The sequence below is a fragment of the Paralichthys olivaceus genome, chromosome 19 (genome assembly GCF_024713975.1).
Source record: "Paralichthys olivaceus isolate ysfri-2021 chromosome 19, ASM2471397v2, whole genome shotgun sequence".
NCBI lineage: Eukaryota > Metazoa > Chordata > Actinopteri > Pleuronectiformes > Paralichthyidae > Paralichthys > Paralichthys olivaceus.
The window spans coordinates 2,197,779-2,216,213 of NC_091111.1; the positions used below are offsets into that span (position 1 = coordinate 2,197,779).

The following is an 18,435-nucleotide window of genomic DNA, read 5'->3' on the forward strand; positions in this document are numbered from 1 at the left end:
CACCCAGCGTTCACAAACATGTTAATAGTTGTGGAGCTCTATGGCTCAGAGAACCAGATCAGGCTTGGGATACACATACAGTATATATACACACACACACACACACCAGTCATATGCTTTCCATTTGTAGTGTTTTGTGAAGAGAGATGGATTTCTGAAGTGGAAAGTTATATTTATGAACTGACAGTGCTGAGACACATCTGCCCTCCTCACGTCACAGGCTCCACACACTAAATAAAAACTATGGACAAAGATGATGAACAGATATCAAAACTACTCCCATGCAAAAGGCCAATCAGATCATTCATTTTAATCTCTAACAGAACCGTTTCCTTTTCCTATTTATTACAATAAGGTAATTGTTGTGAGAAATAAACAAGCAGACTCATATCTGTCTGCTCAGTGAAATGTGTTATTTGTCAGCTCTTTTTGAATGAGGTAAACCAGCTGTGTAAGGCTCTGGTGTAACAAAGCACCGTTGGCTGAGAACCTGTAGCCTTTTGTTGACTTTCATCCGCGAGTCTGATTCCACCAAGTAAGTGAAATGAAAAGAGGATCTTTCCATCCCTCTCCTCAGAAAAATGCTGTGGGTTGTTTTGTCATGATTGAGCCGATAACCATTTCCAGATGTGCTCCATACTGCTTCCTTCATAATGAAAAGTGACCTCTGTTGTCTGGCCCAGTCGGCACACTCGAGGGCAGAGAGGATGGTGGATGTATTGACTTTGTATCACTATGAACTGTGACAAACAGGCTCTGTTTGTGTTTGAAACCAACCCCTGATAAAACATGAAGCCCATAAAAAAAGAGGCCATGTGTTTTTTTTCTTTATGTTGAGCCTTTGTGTTTAAAAATGAAATACTGCCATCTGTTGGCCATATAACTACTCAGGTTATAGTATTCTTTAGAATAAAACCTCATAACTTGTGGGGTAAATGTATTAGTGAAGACACAATGGGAGATATCAGTTTCACATCCTTTATGAAATTAAAAATAAATATGAACAATGAATTTTGGAGATTTCTACAAGTAAGACATTGACCTCTCTCAAATACCAAACATATTAAGCAACTGGGATTCATGAATTTTACTTCAGATATGAGATAAGAATCATGGTAGGTCAAATTTTCAAAGTACACAATGGCCAAAATTGAATGGCCTTAAAGTGAGCAGGGAAAGATCATTGTGTTGGCACAGTCCAAACTCAATGCAGCAGTAAGGTGGGAACCCTCATGCATGTGATAAAACAAGAAAATGTGGGATGAAATATTTTCCCTCTGGTATATGATGTTTGGAATAAATTTGAAAGTGGCAAACCTAGGATTTGTCTAAATCAGTGGCCATGAAGGGGCCATTCACAATTCCTTGTTTACTGTTAGCAATGTAGCTTTGCGTAAAGCCATACATCATTACACATAAATATAAATAAAAGGTTTTATCCTGTGATGTCAAATGCTTTTATTATCTGTATTATTATTATCATTATTATTATTGTTTGCACTTTGTTACTTGTAGTGCTATACAAATTAATGTATTATTATCTATAAAACAAGGGCTTCGAAGATAAGACTGTATATAATATATAAAGTTGATACTGTGTGTATAATATATGTATTACTTAAAGTCTGTACTATGGAGCACTGTGCCATCGCAGCGAGTCCCTGTGTTCGCCTTTTCGCCGTGGAATGAGCCTCCTCTCTCGCCGTCGACAGTTTGAATAAACTTTATTGGTGAGGAGTTGTCGGCGGATGGTCAAAGATGGGGTCGCGGATCGCTCGAATGTTCCGAAACTTCAACCTGGAGAACCGAGTGATCCGAGAAATCTCCAAAGAGAAGCCGCGGGCGGCGCCGCGACACGAGCCCAGGGCGCCGCCGCCGTCCGAAGGTGAGCGACATGCGGCCATATGTAACCGTGACTGTGTCCTCGGGGTCACAGCAGGTCCATCACACAGCATGGGGACGTGCTGAGTGTTCACATGTGTTTGTGTTGTTGTTTGTGTGTGTGTGTGTGTTTCAGTGGTGGACACAGTGAACCAGAAGAACGACCCTCTGCTGAGCCTCCTCAGGTCTGTGTATGTGGAGTCCACGGATCCAGCAGCAGCAGCAGCGGAGGTCAGACTGGGATGGGACACTGGCTGTGTACATTTGTTTTTCAATCATTATCTGTATAGCTCATCATCATGAATCAGAGTTTGTCTCAGAGGGTTTAACGAGGTGTGACATCTTCTGTCTTTAAGGTAGAAACCTCAGAGAGACACGTGTGTGATCCCTCTCCAAGGACAGACAGAAGAGCAATAGATTAAAGGCCATGGTGGTGGATGCTGCTTTGTTTGAGCTCATTTGTAACTAATTATTATTATAATACTAATCATTAGAGCTACAATATGAAATTGTTTTATTAAAGTAATTATGTCTGGGACTATTTTCAGTGGCGGATCAATCCAGATTTGATACTGAAGTGAAAATGTGCTGCAGTAGGATGGTGTATGTGAGAAGTCTTACTACTGTGTGTTTGTTGCTGGTAATATACACATGGCATATATAGATTTGGATATCAAAGTTTTGTGGCTCAGAAGATGCCAGTCGTTGTGAAACAGGAGCTGGTATCTAACCTTCATTGTAGCTGCAGCTGTTTGTAGCTGGGTCAAATGTGTGTGTGGTCACACATATTAGGGCACCAAAACATTGCTGTTGCTAATTTGCTACTTTCTTAATTTGTTGCTAATTATGTAAAGTTTCTCTAAAACTAGTTTTCAGTTCAGACCTATAGTGGAATGAAAAAGGAGTGTATCGCATTACAAGATTGTGGCCATGTGCATCACACTTTTTTTGGTTTCAGAATCATAACACGTGTGGAATCTCTTCACGGTTAAGTGTGTATTTAACTAAACCAAGGCTTTTCATTTCCTTTACCTTGATCCTCCCACAGGAGTCAAAGGAAGTCACAGCGGGTAAAGAGGCAGAGCGCCGGCCGCTCAGGTTCAGTTTACCAGGGGAGGCGTACGGCCTGGTGGATCTCACAGACGTTCCTAGAGGCAAACTGACCATCGTTGAGGCTCTGAAGGCCCTGAGCAGCCACCAGCGTCAGCCTCAGACGTGGACGCCGGAAAAGATCGCTCAGGAATATTCTCTTGACTTGAAAGACACAAAGGCTCTTGTTGAGTTCTTCATCCCCTTCCAGGTCAAGATCATACCGCCCAAGAGCGACGGCGCCAAGCAGATAAAAGCTTCTTAGGACTGGACTGATGGTGATCAGTAGATAAGATAAAGTGTTTAACAGATTTATTCATGTATGTCGACGCACTGCCATTGGGAAAGTCACCTGACCTGCAGGAGATCAGCCACAGTTTCTCAAGCTTGGGGTTTGGACACAAAGGTTGATGAAAGAATCTATGAAAAATAATAAAATATGAATAAAGACAGTGGGTCTAAGAACTCACTATATAATGAAAATGTATTTCATCTTAAATTATAGCATTGTTTCTTATAGTCCATTTGGAGATTTTGGAAGCTGGTGAAAATTCAACACAAGTATTTATACTCTGTAGGTCTAGAAAAAGGTTGATAAATCTGAATTCAATGGAATGTTACTTTTTCAGAAATACACTAATTAATTAACTAGCAATTACAACAACTAGCCAAGCTCTAGTCACTTCACAGATGTGCTGGGTATTTTTAACCTTTGCTATCCCCCAGATTCAAGTCATTATGCTAAGCTATTGGCTACCTACATTCAGACTCATGGGTGCTGTTTTGAGCTTTTTGGATTCAAGTATTTCCATTTTATGCTACTCTACTAGTTAACCTCAAAAACGGTATTTCTGACAAACATGATGCAAATACAAAATATTTATATTGACTCTTCTCAGCTCACTCTTGGAAAAAAAGACTAGTCCTATCCAGTGAACATCATATTTACCCAATGAAAGGCAAAACAGCATCTGTCATATTATTTGTGTCGACCCAGTCGGTTAATTATTGGGTCATTGTAGCTCCACTCAGAGCTCCAATGACAGAACTCTGCAGCACTGTGTTTTTGATGAAGATAATACATTATTATGCCATTTATCTAAGTAGCTACCACATAATGAAATGGTTTTCAAATAGTGGCTCCAGGGCTGAATCCACCCTCCGAGCCACATGATGTGACCCCAGACAGATGTTTCCAATTTCATAACAAAACCTCTAGATGATCAGTCATTTATCTGCTGTAGTTAATGTGAGTACGGTGCTTGGTTGAATTTGAATACTAAAACTGACCTGTGACATTTATTCCTGTTCACATGTAAAGAGAGCGTCCGAACTGCTGCTGTTGTGACCAATGTGACATCTTAAGACGTCTTCTTGAAAAAGACCTTTTACATGTGAAAGCAAAAAAACAAAGGGGGGTGGACCAGTCAGTAGCATCCAGATGTTATATTTTGTATTTCATGTCGAACATGTGAAATATTTTCCGGCTCATGTGAAACCTGTACCTTACTTCTTGCCTGAAATGAAAAGCCAGGTGAAAAGGTATTGGAAATCTTGCAAATGAGTCCATGTCTCTTACAGTATACCTCAAATCATACAGCTAACGTTTTTCATTTTAATTTATAGAACATTTTCTTTCAAAGACTGGGAGCTGACAAATAGCAGAGTTCTGCTTTTTGAATGCCGTTCAGTGAATTTTGACATTGCCGGGAAAGCCCAAAAAGCCAAAGCTCTATAAATAAACTTAAAGAACCAATGTGTCTAAACATCAAATGCATTGATAGAGAAGAGTGACCTGGTGGCATTTGTATCTGTTTGCTGCACATACGCACAATTCATAAAATAAAAATATGATCTTATTTGATGTGTGGTTGAGTCATGCAAAGTAATATGAACGCAATGCTGTGTTGAAATCACATCAAGGTAATGGTTGTTCTCAGTCACAAACTGAAGACACAGTGAATAATATGAGCTAACTTAAGCAGCAACGAGCTACGTGACCAAATAAGTATTTCCTCCACCCGAAGCCGCGCCCACTTTGTCTAACCCAGTCAATCAGGGGCGTATCCTACATTTCAGCCATGTCATTGGCTCCTGTAGGTGTCAGTCATCACAGAATACAAAGCTGCGTCAAACCGACCAAAGAGAGTGAACACCGCCGGAAGCTGCACTGTTCTGCTTTCACAATAAAGCATTTTTTATAGCAGTGAGCTGACATTGGCCAGAACAGTAAATTAAAAAACATTGAAGGTAGACTATATTAAAAATATACATGTTGGTGTGTTTCGGTGAATATTTGTTATAACATCAACGTGTAAGATTCAAATTATATATCCTTTTGTCCCTACTTTATTTTATTATGGTACACATTGCTATCCTATTAGTATTAGTTTACTCCCTTAACTTTTTTAACACAAATGTATGCTTTTTAAGTCTTTTACCTCTTTTAATTTCTTAATCCTGCTCTGCTTAATCTCTGTTTTAATGTCTTAAACTGTGCATTCTGATTTAAAATGTATTTCTTTTCATTTCGTCTCTTTGTTGTTTTTAAATGACCCTGAAACAGCACCTTGAATCTACCTCTGTGGTACAATTGAATAAAACGTCTTGTGCCATCTTTCTCCAAGATTACAGTAACACAATATATAGTATACTTCAAACATTACTCTTAAAGTCTCATAAATACGAGTAAAAAAATTACAAATTTTACTTTATTATTAGTGAAAATGAAAACATATACAAGTAAGATTATTATCAGAATTATTATTATTATTGAATATCAGTGTTAGATTAATATTATTATTTCTTTACTTATAAGGGTGTTGGGTTATATATGTATATTTATACACACACACACACACATATATATATTATAATTACATACGCAAAAAATAGAGTAAATGTAAAGATTAACAATTTTTTTAATATATACGCTCTATTTGTGTATCTCTGTTCTCTTTTATATGTATACATATATATATTCATAAAATATTTTCATAATATAATGCTGTCCTTTTACATTCTATAGATATTTTATGTTGACAGTCCAAACAGGAAGTGGTGCTTGTCTCTTTGGCGCTGCTGCGGGTATCGAACAGTGATCAGTGTTCCACAGTGTGTTGACGGTGGTGGCTCGGGCTCCGCACGGAGAGCTACATGTGTGCTACGTGTGTATGTGCAGGATGAGCCGCTCACGCGTCGCAGCCGGACGAAGAGGAGAAGACAGAACCGGCTGAAATCCACACGAGCTCCGGTAAGACGCAGCGCCGCCTCGCTCCTGCTCCTCCGGAAACAAAGCGACACCAGGCGAATGCGGATTTCACTTTTCCTCCGGCTCCATCTGTGTAGGTGGAGGCTCCGGCGGCTGTCGCGCTGTTGATTCGAGCACACGGCCTCACACGCAGCCCCACACCTCGGATCGGAAACCATCTCTGCTCGCGTTTCTGCAGAGCCGCAGTCCGTTGTCTTGACTTCGAGCGGGAGGAGACGTCTTTGCCGTCGGGGGAGATGCACCGTGCGGAGGACTGAGCCTCGACATGGGAGAACGAAGCAGGTGAGAGCCCACGAGGAGGCAGCCGAACCAGAACCAGCTGTGTGTCATGTTCTCTGGTGTGTTGTTCACAGATGATGGGCTCCTGGGTGCACACTGTGTCTTCTGCAAACATGTCAACTCTCCATGGACACTCAGTGTGTCCTCCTCAGTCATTTGATGGAATAACACAGGACTGTGTGTCAGAGACAAGCTGTTACACATGTGATGGAGGTGGATGAGGTGGATGAAGTGAGGGCCTGATGTGGAGGAGGTGTCATTCTGATTGGTTTGTGATTTATCTCCCCCTGAGTTTATCTCACATCAGCTGTTGCGTGTGATGGAGGTTATTTACCTGGATCATCATTGATCTGGAACTTATGGCAACCAGCGAGCTCATCAGGGGTGTTATTGTCAGAAACCTGCACTGATCCCTGTGTTCCTGTCTTTAACACACACCGAACGTCATTCAAAATGTAAAAGCATGTTGACTTTTAAATGCAACTGGAGTTGAAGCTTCAATCTATTTTGACTTTGAACATCTAAACATTTGTGTCCAGATGAAATCTCCGACCACAGAAGTCTGAAACCTCTAAAATTCGATTTTTGTCAGTTTTGCAAATCAGTACATAACAGTTTGAATCTTCCGCATCCCAAAATACTGTATGGTCAGGCTACTCAAACTTGTCATCTTCGATCCCAAAACTTGCGTTAAATGGAAAAAACTTTGGATTTATTAGCGTTTGACTGCAGATATTTAAACAAAAAAAATTCAAAGGTGCTATGTGAAGGTTTTTTCCACACAGCCCATCTCAACATTAGCTGCTTAAAAGTTGGGACTTCTGACTTCATCAGACTTTATCCCATTACACGTCAACATCTGTCCACAGAGGTGGAAAGTATCGCCCGTGGTTTCACTTCTCTTCTGCTGGACATCTTCTGCATGCTAACCAGCTAGTGTCATCTTTTTCATGCAGGTCAGTGATGCACAGTGAAGCCGTGCTGCTGAGATGGTGTATTAAAACTTCTCGTCTCTTAAACGCGACAATGGCCGAAGCTCATGGTGAGACCATCACTCCCACAGGTGTTTGGTGGCAAAACCATTAATCCATGTAGCCAAGCTTTAGGTTGTAGATTTAAAATTCTTCAGTTCATTTACGGTGCCTGTGAACGCAAAGCTAACTTAAACACAGTTGCATTTTGAAGTTACAGTCTTTTTCTTATCCACCACTTTTTAATCGAAAGGCCTTCCTCATTACATCTCAAATGGTTTGGATTCCAAGTTATCTGCTCAGCACGGCTTCTTAGTTGTTCCTATTTTAACAACAGTAGCCTTGTTTACTGATCTAGAAATGGAGTGGGTCAGACAGAACATCTATTTACAGCTTTCCTTTTCACAGAGGACTTTGGAAGTGGTAAATATTCACTTCATTATGGCCTCGGACTAATATCAACCCATGCTAGTAAATGTGTAATAAGAGTGTCTTACATTATCCAGATGTATTTACATATGCAGACACTATGTTTTAGAATCTGATGTAACTAATCATGTCCATTAAATCTTTTCTACTTCATTATTCAGAAATGAAATAGAGACACATACATATCAGCGGTGCTTAACAGTACCGCCTCCGATCAACAACGCTGCTCTGAGGTGAACTTGTACATGAACTAGTGAACTTTTCAGCGCGCACCGTCTAAGGCTCACTCGGCTGCAACCCTTTGTCTCCTAGCTCTTCTTCCAAGCTATTCAAGGTCAGGGGGAAGTGGCTAAGAAGCTCTCGAGATGCTCTCTCCACAATTCTCACTTGCATAATTGCGTTGCCACCGTCTTTCTGAACGCCAAGTACCCGATCGTCCATTTTCTACCGCAGGTTTACTTGATTGCTTGGACGCTCAAGTGGCTATTTTAACATTTTAGGCCACGCTGCCTCTAAAGGAAAGGAATGAGATGTGGCATTACATCCCCTGTTTTGGCAGAGTGCTCCACAGTATGTTTAGAATTGTGTTCCACAAAGCCCATGACCTTAGAAAATGAGTTTGATGCATGTAAGTGTGGGAGGTGAATGGAGCAGGAACTAGGCCAAAATGAAACCCGCTTCTTCACGAGGTCTTCATCGGGATGAAGCAGGAGGTAATTGCAGCAGACAATACAGTTGTCATCACCAGGAGAATAGAGCAGCCTGAACTTGGCTGCCGGCCTGTTTATCTCCGTACTACAGCTTTTCTCTGGACTGTCTTGGTGACATGTCATAGCACTATCTGTTAAATAGCTACTAATGCAGCCAACCCATGTTTAAGCATGGGCAGTCACTGTTGTCCCCATAATTGACTGAATATCTATTCCCTTGATTTTATCTGATCATTAATGAAGTAATGAAAGCGAATGTGGAAAAGTACTTATAAATGGACTCTTTTCTATGGTATGTTTATTATTTGGCATTTGGCTTTTAGTCACTGTTAATGATACCAGGCAGTCTGAAATAAACAGTGTCAGTGTTTATCCAAGTGATAAGGTTTTATTGCACTATTTGACTTGTCTCCAGTTGAACACTGGCTGTTAGATACTGGCAGCGGGTAAGAAAAGCAGTCAGCATGATTTGTTTTCACATTTCAGTCTAATAAAAGATTCATGTAAACAAACGCTTTTATTTTCCTCTTTAGTTCATATTCGGTTTCACCTTTTTGAGAAATACAATTATTACATTTCTGTCTTCTTCTAAGATTAATGGAAGAATTGTGTCTATTTGTTGGATAGAAATAAATAAGAGTTTAGGTGCACAACTCCAAAAAATAACAAAGTGTGATGTAAGCCTTGTCAGTCAGACTTGTATTTGTAGGTAGCTGTATTTTTTTACTGTACATTCAGGCTTGTTGTGTCCACCTTATACAGTCTGTAGGCTCAGCATGTCCTTTTACCTAAGGCCAGTTCATGGTTCTGCTTGTTCTCAGCCGGACGTGTGGAAGTGGACACAGACTCCTGACAATCTCCCCCCCCTGTGTAACCCCCTAAAATAAATAGGTCTATTAATACAAGTGAGTTTTCGTGCAGTGTGCTGGTTCCACAGTTCATCTGATCTTTATAAAACACTGTAACTTAATCCATCATGCTTATATAACAAACAGTTTTGAACAAATGAGTATTAGCTGTTGTGAAAGGAAGGGCAGTAGTTTGCATGCAAATCAACTGAAATTTGCTGCAACGCAAATTAAAACACTTTAGAGCAATGAGCGTAGACATTGTGTTTTGTGTCAGTACTGATAATGAAGATTGGTGTAATGAGGTAATTGAAAATGAAAAAAATGAAAGGGGGGGTTTTGGTGGTTGGAAGTTTTAATTAAATTGTTTTAATTAATTTATTCTCTCTGTATTCACTACATATTTGTGTATTTCTTAGGGTCCCACAGCCGTGAAGCTGCCGCCATGTTGCATTGACCTGGGAATACCTGCATCCACAGCACCATGTTTGGGATGAGCTCACCAGCAACAATGGTTGCTCACCCTGGGGAAGAATGGTTCACTCCACTACTGCCCCCCCCCCAGAGGCAAGGGACATTAACACCAGTCTCTGCTGCCTCTATACGGGACTGCTGAACTTTTCTGAGAGGCTGGCGATGGAGAACATCTCCATGGCGAACCTTTCCCTGGGCTCCCACTCACCCCTGGAGCCGCTCATGCCGACAGCGGAGGCCCAGAAGAGTCTACAGGGTGTCGGCCTCCCTCTGCAGGTCTTCTTTTGCTCCGTCATGGTTGCCATCCTGCTGGTGGCACTGTTGGGAAATGTGGTGGTGTGTCTGATGGTGTACCAGAGATCTGCCATGCGCTCGGCCATCAACATCCTCCTGGCAAGCCTGGCATTTGCAGACATGATGCTGGCCATCCTGAACATGCCCTTCGCTCTGGTTACTGTGGTGACCACCAACTGGATTTTTGGAGAGGTCTTCTGCCGAGTGTCGGCCATGCTCTTTTGGTTCTTCGTGATGGAAGGCGTGGCTGTACTGCTTATAATAAGCATCGATCGCTTTCTTATTATTGTCCAGAAGCAGGATAAGCTGAGCCCTCAGAGAGCTAAAGTGCTTATCGTGGTCACATGGGGGCTGTCATTCATTTTCTCCTTCCCCCTGGCGGTTGGCTCCCCTCCCCTTCAGATCCCTCCCAGGGCCCCTCAGTGTGTATTTGGCTACAGCATCGAGCCTGGCTACCATGCCTATGTATTGATCCTAATGTTAGTCTTCTTCTTCATGCCTTTCATGGTCATGCTTTACACATTCATGGGGATCCTGAACACCATCCGCCACAATGCCATCCGCATCCACAGCCACCCGGACAGCATCTGTCTAAGCCAGGCCAGCAAACTGGGTCTGCTGAGCCTCCAGAGGCCCTTCCAAATGAATATAGACATGAGCTTCAAGACCCGTGCCTTCACCACCATCCTCATCCTCTTCTCTGTGTTTACAGTGTGCTGGGCACCCTTCACTGCCTACAGTCTGGTAACTACCTTTAGCGATGGGTTCTACCACAAAGACAGCTTTTTTCAAATCAGCACATGGGTCCTGTGGTTGTGCTACTTAAAGTCAGCCCTCAACCCTCTCATTTACTACTGGCGGATCAAGAAGTTCCGCGACGCCTGCCTCGACCTGATGCCCAAGTACTTTAAGTTTCTTCCTCAGCTGCCGGGAAACACGAAGCGGCGCATACAGCCAAGCGCAGTGTATGTGTGCGGAGAGCATCGCTCTGTGGTCTGAAGTAAAATCCACACTCATACAGAGTTAAAAAAAAATCTTTACATACTGTACTGTATTTGCCTGTTTTGCTGTTTGGTGGTAAACTTCTCTTAGCAGGTGTTCAGACAGAAAGTAGCACTGCATTAAAAAAAAATTAAAAAAAAGGGGGAAGGTTAATGTGGGTGTGACGCTACAGGGTCGGAGGTGAAATGCAAACATCTATGAGTTTCAAAGCTTGTTTGATGCCAAAACACTGTTCAGAGAATCGTTTTTCTAGAAATCAGGGTGTTACAATTTTTAAGTAAGCTTGGTTTTGTTCGATACCAATTCTGTTACAATAATGAGATTCTTTCCTAATAGAAAAAAATATAGATTTGAAATACCTAATTCTGACCAATATACGCTTTTGTCTTGACAATAAGATACTTGACAATTTTTGATTATGTAGTCTGCACTAGAATATAGTTGTTTTTATAACCCATCCCTAAGAGAAACCATCTTCTCCTCTAGCTTGCCAATATTGAGATAAGCATTAAACTATGCTGTTAATCAAAGTGTGCAGGGTATTGTGTGCTCTGTATCTGATTGGCTGGGTGATGTGATGCGTTGCAGCAAAAGTTGAGTCAGGGTCAACCTTTCTGCTGGACAACCTTGCATTTTTGCTGGAACCTTCATAAGAACAGTGTTTAATGCAATGCTGATTTTAGTCTGACTCACCATTTTGCACTGATGCTCAGAAACCGTCAGGGTGTATGTTTCTTGGTTATCCATATAATATCTGGGGGGGTCAAAGGCAACTGGACTCTCCATGTGCAAAATGTTTTAATGTTCAGTCAAAGAGTGTTCACTTCCTGGTGAAAGCTTCAACTCGTTTCTCTCATTGTGGTGGTGCTCAGTACACGATGGCTGTACTGAAACTTGTTTTAGAATCATGCTATATTTTCTATAATATTGGATTGGTCTGGTGAGTATGATTGAATAGTGATATATTTTACACTTAAACACTTGATGCCAAATTGAATTTTTTTTCCTGACCACAGTGAAAGTTCAGTTTTCTAATAAAGCTGGGTATACACTGTACGATTTTAGAAATGCTGTTGTTAAATTCCACCTCATACTGTACGAGTTAATCGTCTGCAACGTGACGGTGTGCTCAGACTGTACGGTTCAGTCGTCTGCCACGACCTGACTGCTCGCACTGTACGTGTAATATGCCCATGCAGAAAGTTAAGGAGCCCTTCTGGTGACATTTAGGGAAAAAATACAAAGTGGCCATGAAATAATAACGTGTCAGAACCAGAGAATAGGTTGTGCACTCTACACCGACTTTGATTGAGGCCACACTGGTGGAAACGTTTGCAAAAACATGTCAATAAAAACATAGGGCGAATTTGAGATGTTGTGGGTGTGTTAGCATTGAACATCTAACTGCGCTTTGGATAGGGCCCTATGTTTTTATTGACTGGTAATTGCAAATGTTTCCACCACAGTGTGGCCTCAATCAGTGAATACAGTGTGTGTGAAAGTAAAGCTCCTTATAGAGGCTACATCTTGTGATCAGATAAGTGAAACGTCTCGTCTCTCATCCGTGAGGCTTCTTAAGTTCGCTGTCTCTGTGCGACGTTTCACGCAGTCAGGAAAAAGCCACAGAGGTTAAGGGATCGACTCGTGGCTCTGCTTCAATGAGGTCGGCCGACCAAAATTTCTTACATGTCAGAAATTTATCAGAGCAGAAATTTCCCCCGTGTACAAACAATGCACGACAAAGCTGAAAATTAAGTCATATGACTCAGAAAACGGGCTAAAATCCTACAGTGTATGTCCAGCTTTAGAGTGTGTGAAGGTTGAGATCAGGTCATTGTGTATCAAGAAGTATCAACTCAAAGGCAACTGCACTGGCTGTTGTGTCTCTTAGCGGATTAAAGATAAATACATTTGTCTTTGATTTAGTACTTGTGCAGAAACAACTATACCGGAAAAAATACATTGCAGAAGAGGTAAACCGACCGTCCAGCATCAGTGATCTTCAATTAAAGCTTCAATAGTTGACGTTTTTTGATACTAGTGCCAGTGAAATCCCTGAGTGAAAACAGTTCAAGTTCACAAGCAGCCATACATTTAGGAAAATGATTGCTGAAATCAGGAAGCACCCGGTCAAAGAGAGATTCAGCAAGATAATTGTGATATTGATTTTTGACAATACTTGACTGTTTTTAATGCTTTGTTAGACTTCAAGTGGATCACCCAGCCCCACTCATAGACCAGAATGCATTGCAGATGATGAATTTCAATGCCAAGAATACAGTCACGGATAAACTCAATGCCATCACTCTAGCTATGGCTCCTTTCTTCACCTACTCATCCCACAGAAGGCAGTTTGTCTCTGAGAGTGATAGAGTGTCGTTCTGGGTAATAACACGAAGCTTTAAGTGAAGTTGTCAATGTAAATGAAACATACAAATCATGAAAAAGAGTTAAACCACTTTATAATTCCTGGAATGCACTGAATGGCACAGACCATGCAGGAGTATCCACAAATGAATTGTAACTTTCATATTGAGCTAAAAAGAAAACACAGGCGCTGTTGGACTGGACTTGATCTTGTTCTTGCCACTGGAACCGTGAGTGGAGGGAAAAGGACACTTTGTTTTAGCAGTGTACAAGTTGTTATACAGGGCATGTAAATTAACAGCTTCAATGGAGTTTGAATGTGGTCAGGAAGTGTCCATGACCCATTTGAACATGTTTGAATTTAAATGTTTTGGATGTGCCTATTGAATAGTCCACTTGCCAGTCAGAATGCTGCTATATCTGGTGAAAATGTGCAATTTCAGTGTACTGTACTGTTGAATGTAATAAAGAAATAGACATTTCTTACCTTGGTAAACGCTGTGAAGTGGACTCTTTGTTTGCATGTGTTGGGCATCGATCAGTAAATTGTTGGGGTTGGATCAATAAAACTGGTAAATGGTTTTAATGTTGTGGCAGATCAGTGTATTTTAGACTTTGTCAAGCCATTAAGTCATGTGAAATACTAGAAAGTGAAAAGGTATGTGATAAATCACATCCCTAATGTGATGGTTTTAAAATAGACCACAATGCAACACAATGAACAGTTTTAATGTTATGGCTGACCGAGGCTCATTAGCTGAAGACCTACTATAGCCTTGGGCTATAGCTGCTGTTCCATTGTTCAGCAGGGATATGTTCCATGTCATTCAATGTCAACCTGGAATTTCAATAATGCGTCTTTACAACGTTTTTACGTTGTTTATTTTACATAGATAAATAAAAATAAATCAATTTACCATACAGTTAACTAACACCTGCTGAAAACTTGAACTAAGTGAAAATACAGCTCTCATTGTCGAGTTAAAGTTAAAATCTTTCAAGTGGCTCTCTGTAAAACATACTGTTCATTTTAGACAGATAGAAAATAAATGATGGAACAATGATGTTGGATTATTCTGGGTAATAACACTTGTGGGCACAAGTGCACCACTAGGCGATGCATTGCAGGGGTGAAGCTTATTATGGGTGCCGCCTAGTGGTGCACAAGTGCAGACGGAGCCCCTGCAATGCATCACACTCATATTATTATCGCTCGGGCTTGTTATTCTTTTGCTTCCGTAAATTTTCATCCTGCTACTCCTCCCACAAAGTTTGATGCACATTCACACAAGGTACATCAGTACCGCCATAGTAACAGGATGTTATCAGGAAACCTGTCATGAGCCTAGATTTTCAAAATAAGCCTCCCCATAGTAATGGGATGTTATAAGGAAACCTGTAAGGAGCCTAGATTTTAAAAATAAGCCTCTTTAATAATTTTCTAGTTATTATTAAAATTATCATTATTTTATGAATTGTTGCTGTTATCAATAATAATGATAAATAACTTCTTGACACTGTTTTTGTTTTCATTTGAACTAGTCAGATCTGATGGTGCACAAGCATTCCCGGTCTCTGTCACCTCTCTCTCCCCCTCCTCCCCCTCCCCACTATCTTTCTCTCTCTTCTCTCCCCTCTTTTCCACCCATCTCTCCTCTGGCTAGAGGTTTCTCCCAGTTAACGAGGGAGTTTTCCTCTCCACAGTCACCAAAGTGCTGCTCATTGTGGGAACTGTTGGGTTTCTCTATATTAAGTAAGATTTTAAGGTCCTGACCTTCTATGTAAAGTGCCTTGAGACAATGTATATTATTATTTGGCGCTATGCAAATAAAATTGAATTGAATTGAATCTTTCACGGCCCCATCCATGTGAACATGAAAGTAAAATTGTCTCTGATGTGTGACCATAGCGACGGAGGAGGAGAAGCAGGAGAGTTTCTCAAGGTCAGCTGGAATAATAACATGTAGGTGCTGTAGAACTGTGTTAACGATAAGTGTTTATTCTATGTGACACCACATGTGTTTAAATGAACATTACAATCTCCATATGATCTGGATACCGAAACATGAGCCTCTATAAGGGAAACAGAGGCATGTTCACACTCACGCTGCTGATCCATATTTGTGTTTCCAGCTTTAATATGAGACAATAATGTGTCATTGTTGTACGACAAGGCTTTAGAAAATGTCATGGTGTTGTTTCAGAAAAGCTAAAACAGAAACTAAATGCACCTAAAACAAATCATCAGCTGCTAACCTCATATCTGATTCATTTTGTTTTGCATTTCAAAGCATATCTCCATGTAAAAACATCATTACTGTGTGTGTAAGGCATCTGTCTCCCTGTTGTTTACGTGACGCCTCTGTGCAAGCTCTGCGTTGATTATCCTCCTCCCAACGCATCACCTGTGTCTCCTCTTTCCACTCAGGGACTTCACTTCCTGCCATTGTCTCTGCTGAATGCTTTCGAGAGGGCGACACGCGCCCGCTGTGCGTTTATGCATCACTCCTCCACATGAGGATTTCACAGGAGCCTGCCACTCATACTCCTCAGTCGAGCGAACAGCGTTCCGTGAAATGCAGCTAGTAGTAGTAGTGAATGCCGGGGAGCTGCATCAGCTGCTGTGCCTGACAACCAGCCTCACGTCTCTTTCCAGTCTCACAGATGTGTTGTTTTGTGTAAGAAGTGTGAGCTCACGTCCCTGCTCACAATGTCCTGCACTACAGGTGTTAGGTAAAAGAGCGAACGTGTATATATATTTTCCGTTGGTTTATAGTCATTTATTTTTGGTATTTATTGTGCTTATATTCATAAATGATTTTACTTTAAGCAGATGAATGCACAGGAAAGTCTTGGTGATTTGCTTGGAAAATCTAAAAATGCAAATTGAGGTGGAACAGGGGCTCGAGGGTAAGCTCACTGTTATCACGGAAAACATTTGCACATTTCTTATCCAGCCGTGCAGTTGCTTTTCAATTCATGCTTCCAGTCCAGCTTCCAATGGTGAAGGAGTCTCTGCAATTTCTGCCTCCACCTTGGTACAGTGGAGGCGAATGTGATTCTCTGTGTATTGAAAATGACATTTAGAAATTCAAATGTGCATCATCCTCACGCTCATACACTACAATCCGTTTCAAAGGTTGTTTCTTATCTGAGCTCTGCACTCTGCTGTGGTGACTGCTCTCTACATTGAGTCTGACTCTGGAGCACAATTTTAAACTTGGACATTTGCACAAAAAGCCTCTTAAATCACGACCGACCCCTGAGGCTCTTTGTAGAAATTCAACCACAGTGTAATTTCAATACATGAGAAGCTGCATCTTCATTAACAAATAACACAATCCTAGCATCTGTTAGAAAGAGGCAAATGTGATTGAAAACATTTGTCTCAGTCTGGTAAATGAATGTATCTAATTCAGAAAATTATAGAGTTTATCACAGCATGAATGTGAGACATCCCTTCTTCCTTACCCTTAACCAAATGCATTATGGGATACTTAACTTGAGCATTCATCGTTAAATCTAACCATAGGTTTTGATTAGGCTGTCCACGAGGAATAGAATCAAGGCAAAGCTCTAATTAGGGTAAGTACACAAATACGTGTGTGAGTCTGTGTTTGCAGGGGGGCGTCTGCCTTGACTGGTTGGGTTGAGCGGAGAGACGAATGCACTACGTTGGACACACTGCCGGTGACAAGGTGACAGGAAACAATTCATTTTGAAAGAGTAACTGTCAACTCCCGTCACTCGGCCAGCCAACCAAATGTGCGGACGTCATCATGAAGTCAACATGTGAGGATGGAACACTGCAACAAAGCATTGCAAATACCTACCTCATTTCTGTGAGCCTCATATTTCTTCATGAGAATAGTCAGCTGGGAATATCATTCACCCATTTTTAATCCTGCTTATACTAAACCCTAGAACTTGTCAACGGCTGCTGCAGCTGCCTGAAATGTGCTGGATGTGTCAGGAATAGATCTTAGAGGCCGGCTGACAAAAAGCAGGAAAACCATGTATAATGTGATTAAGAGAAAGCAGCCTCTCTGTGTTTCAGTTAGAATGTAAAGAATCTACTTTTGCTTGTTCCACCCTGAACACTAAAATACAACATTTGAATCCTGAATGAAAATGATTCAAAAATCATTTTAAACTTTATCTTTCTTAAAAAAACAAAAAAATCACCTGCCAGTCATATGTTGCATGTGTAATGAATTTGAGGAAGGATTTTATTATACAGCGAGTGAAATAAGTATTGAACGCGTCACCATTTTTCTCACTAAATATATTTCAAAGGTGCTATTGTCATGAAATGTGTCCAGATGAAACCAGATGTTGGTAAGAACTCAAGTAGTCCGTACATACAAAGAAACCAAAACGAACAAGTTCAGAAATGAATGTGAAATGACACAGGGAAAAAGTATGACTATGAGTAAACACATGAAGAAAGGGAGGTGCAGAAAGGCATGGAAAGCCTGAAATCTATCAGTAATTAAAAAGCAATCCAGCCCCTTGTCAGTGCAAATGAATATCAGCTGGTTCAGTCCCAACTGATGGCAAGCAAAGACCTTCGCAACCTAATTGTTGCCAAACATAACGATGGCATTGGTTACAGGAGCATTTCTAAGCTTCTGAATGTTCCAGTGAGCACTGTTGGGGCCATAATACAGAAGTGGACAGATAATCATTTCACCAGCTAAGGACCACTCGTGGAGAGCTTCAAAAAGACCTGGAATTAGCAGGAACTGTTGTCTCAAAGAAAACAGTAAGTAATGCAGTCCACCGCCATGGCCTGTGTGCACGCTCACCACGCAAGACTC

The 18,435-nt window shown here is 41.1% G+C and overlaps 2 protein-coding genes across 3 annotated transcripts; both read left to right on the plus strand.

Annotated features, from left to right (window-relative positions):
- Window positions 1-1,677: 1,677 nt before the first annotated feature.
- On the plus strand, window positions 1,678-4,829 carry ndufaf4 (NADH:ubiquinone oxidoreductase complex assembly factor 4). The gene is made up of 3 exons (XM_020091479.2): window positions 1,678-1,885; window positions 2,018-2,112; window positions 2,930-4,829. Exons 1-3 carry the CDS (start codon window positions 1,759-1,761, stop codon window positions 3,233-3,235), a joined length of 528 nt encoding a protein of 175 aa, XP_019947038.1. The 5' UTR covers window positions 1,678-1,758; the 3' UTR covers window positions 3,236-4,829.
- A 1,225-nt stretch (window positions 4,830-6,054) lies between these two features.
- gpr63 (G protein-coupled receptor 63) lies at window positions 6,055-14,111 on the plus strand. 2 transcript variants are annotated; one of them, XM_069515172.1, is made up of 3 exons: window positions 6,070-6,223; window positions 6,319-6,523; window positions 9,898-14,111. In XM_069515172.1, the coding sequence occupies exon 3, from the start codon at window positions 10,013-10,015 to the stop codon at window positions 11,243-11,245; it is 1,233 nt and encodes a 410-aa protein (XP_069371273.1). In that variant the 5' UTR covers window positions 6,070-6,223; window positions 6,319-6,523; window positions 9,898-10,012; the 3' UTR covers window positions 11,246-14,111. The 2 variants fall into 2 exon arrangements, with proteins under 2 accessions (XP_019947519.1, XP_069371273.1); XM_020091960.2 differs by having other exon boundaries at window positions 6,055-6,523.
- Window positions 14,112-18,435: the final 4,324 nt, after the last annotated feature.

Coding starts and splice junctions, on each gene's coding strand:
- gpr63 (XM_020091960.2), top strand. CDS start 10,013: ATGGTTCACTCCACTACTGCCCCCCCCCCAGAGGCAAGGGACATTAAC.
- ndufaf4 (XM_020091479.2), top strand. CDS start 1,759: ATGGGGTCGCGGATCGCTCGAATGTTCCGAAACTTCAACCTGGAGAAC. Junction 1,886..2,017: donor GGCGCCGCCGCCGTCCGAAG/GTGAGCGACATG, acceptor TGTGTGTTTCAG/TGGTGGACACAGTGAACCAG. Junction 2,113..2,929: donor CAGCAGCAGCAGCAGCGGAG/GTCAGACTGGGA, acceptor ATCCTCCCACAG/GAGTCAAAGGAAGTCACAGC.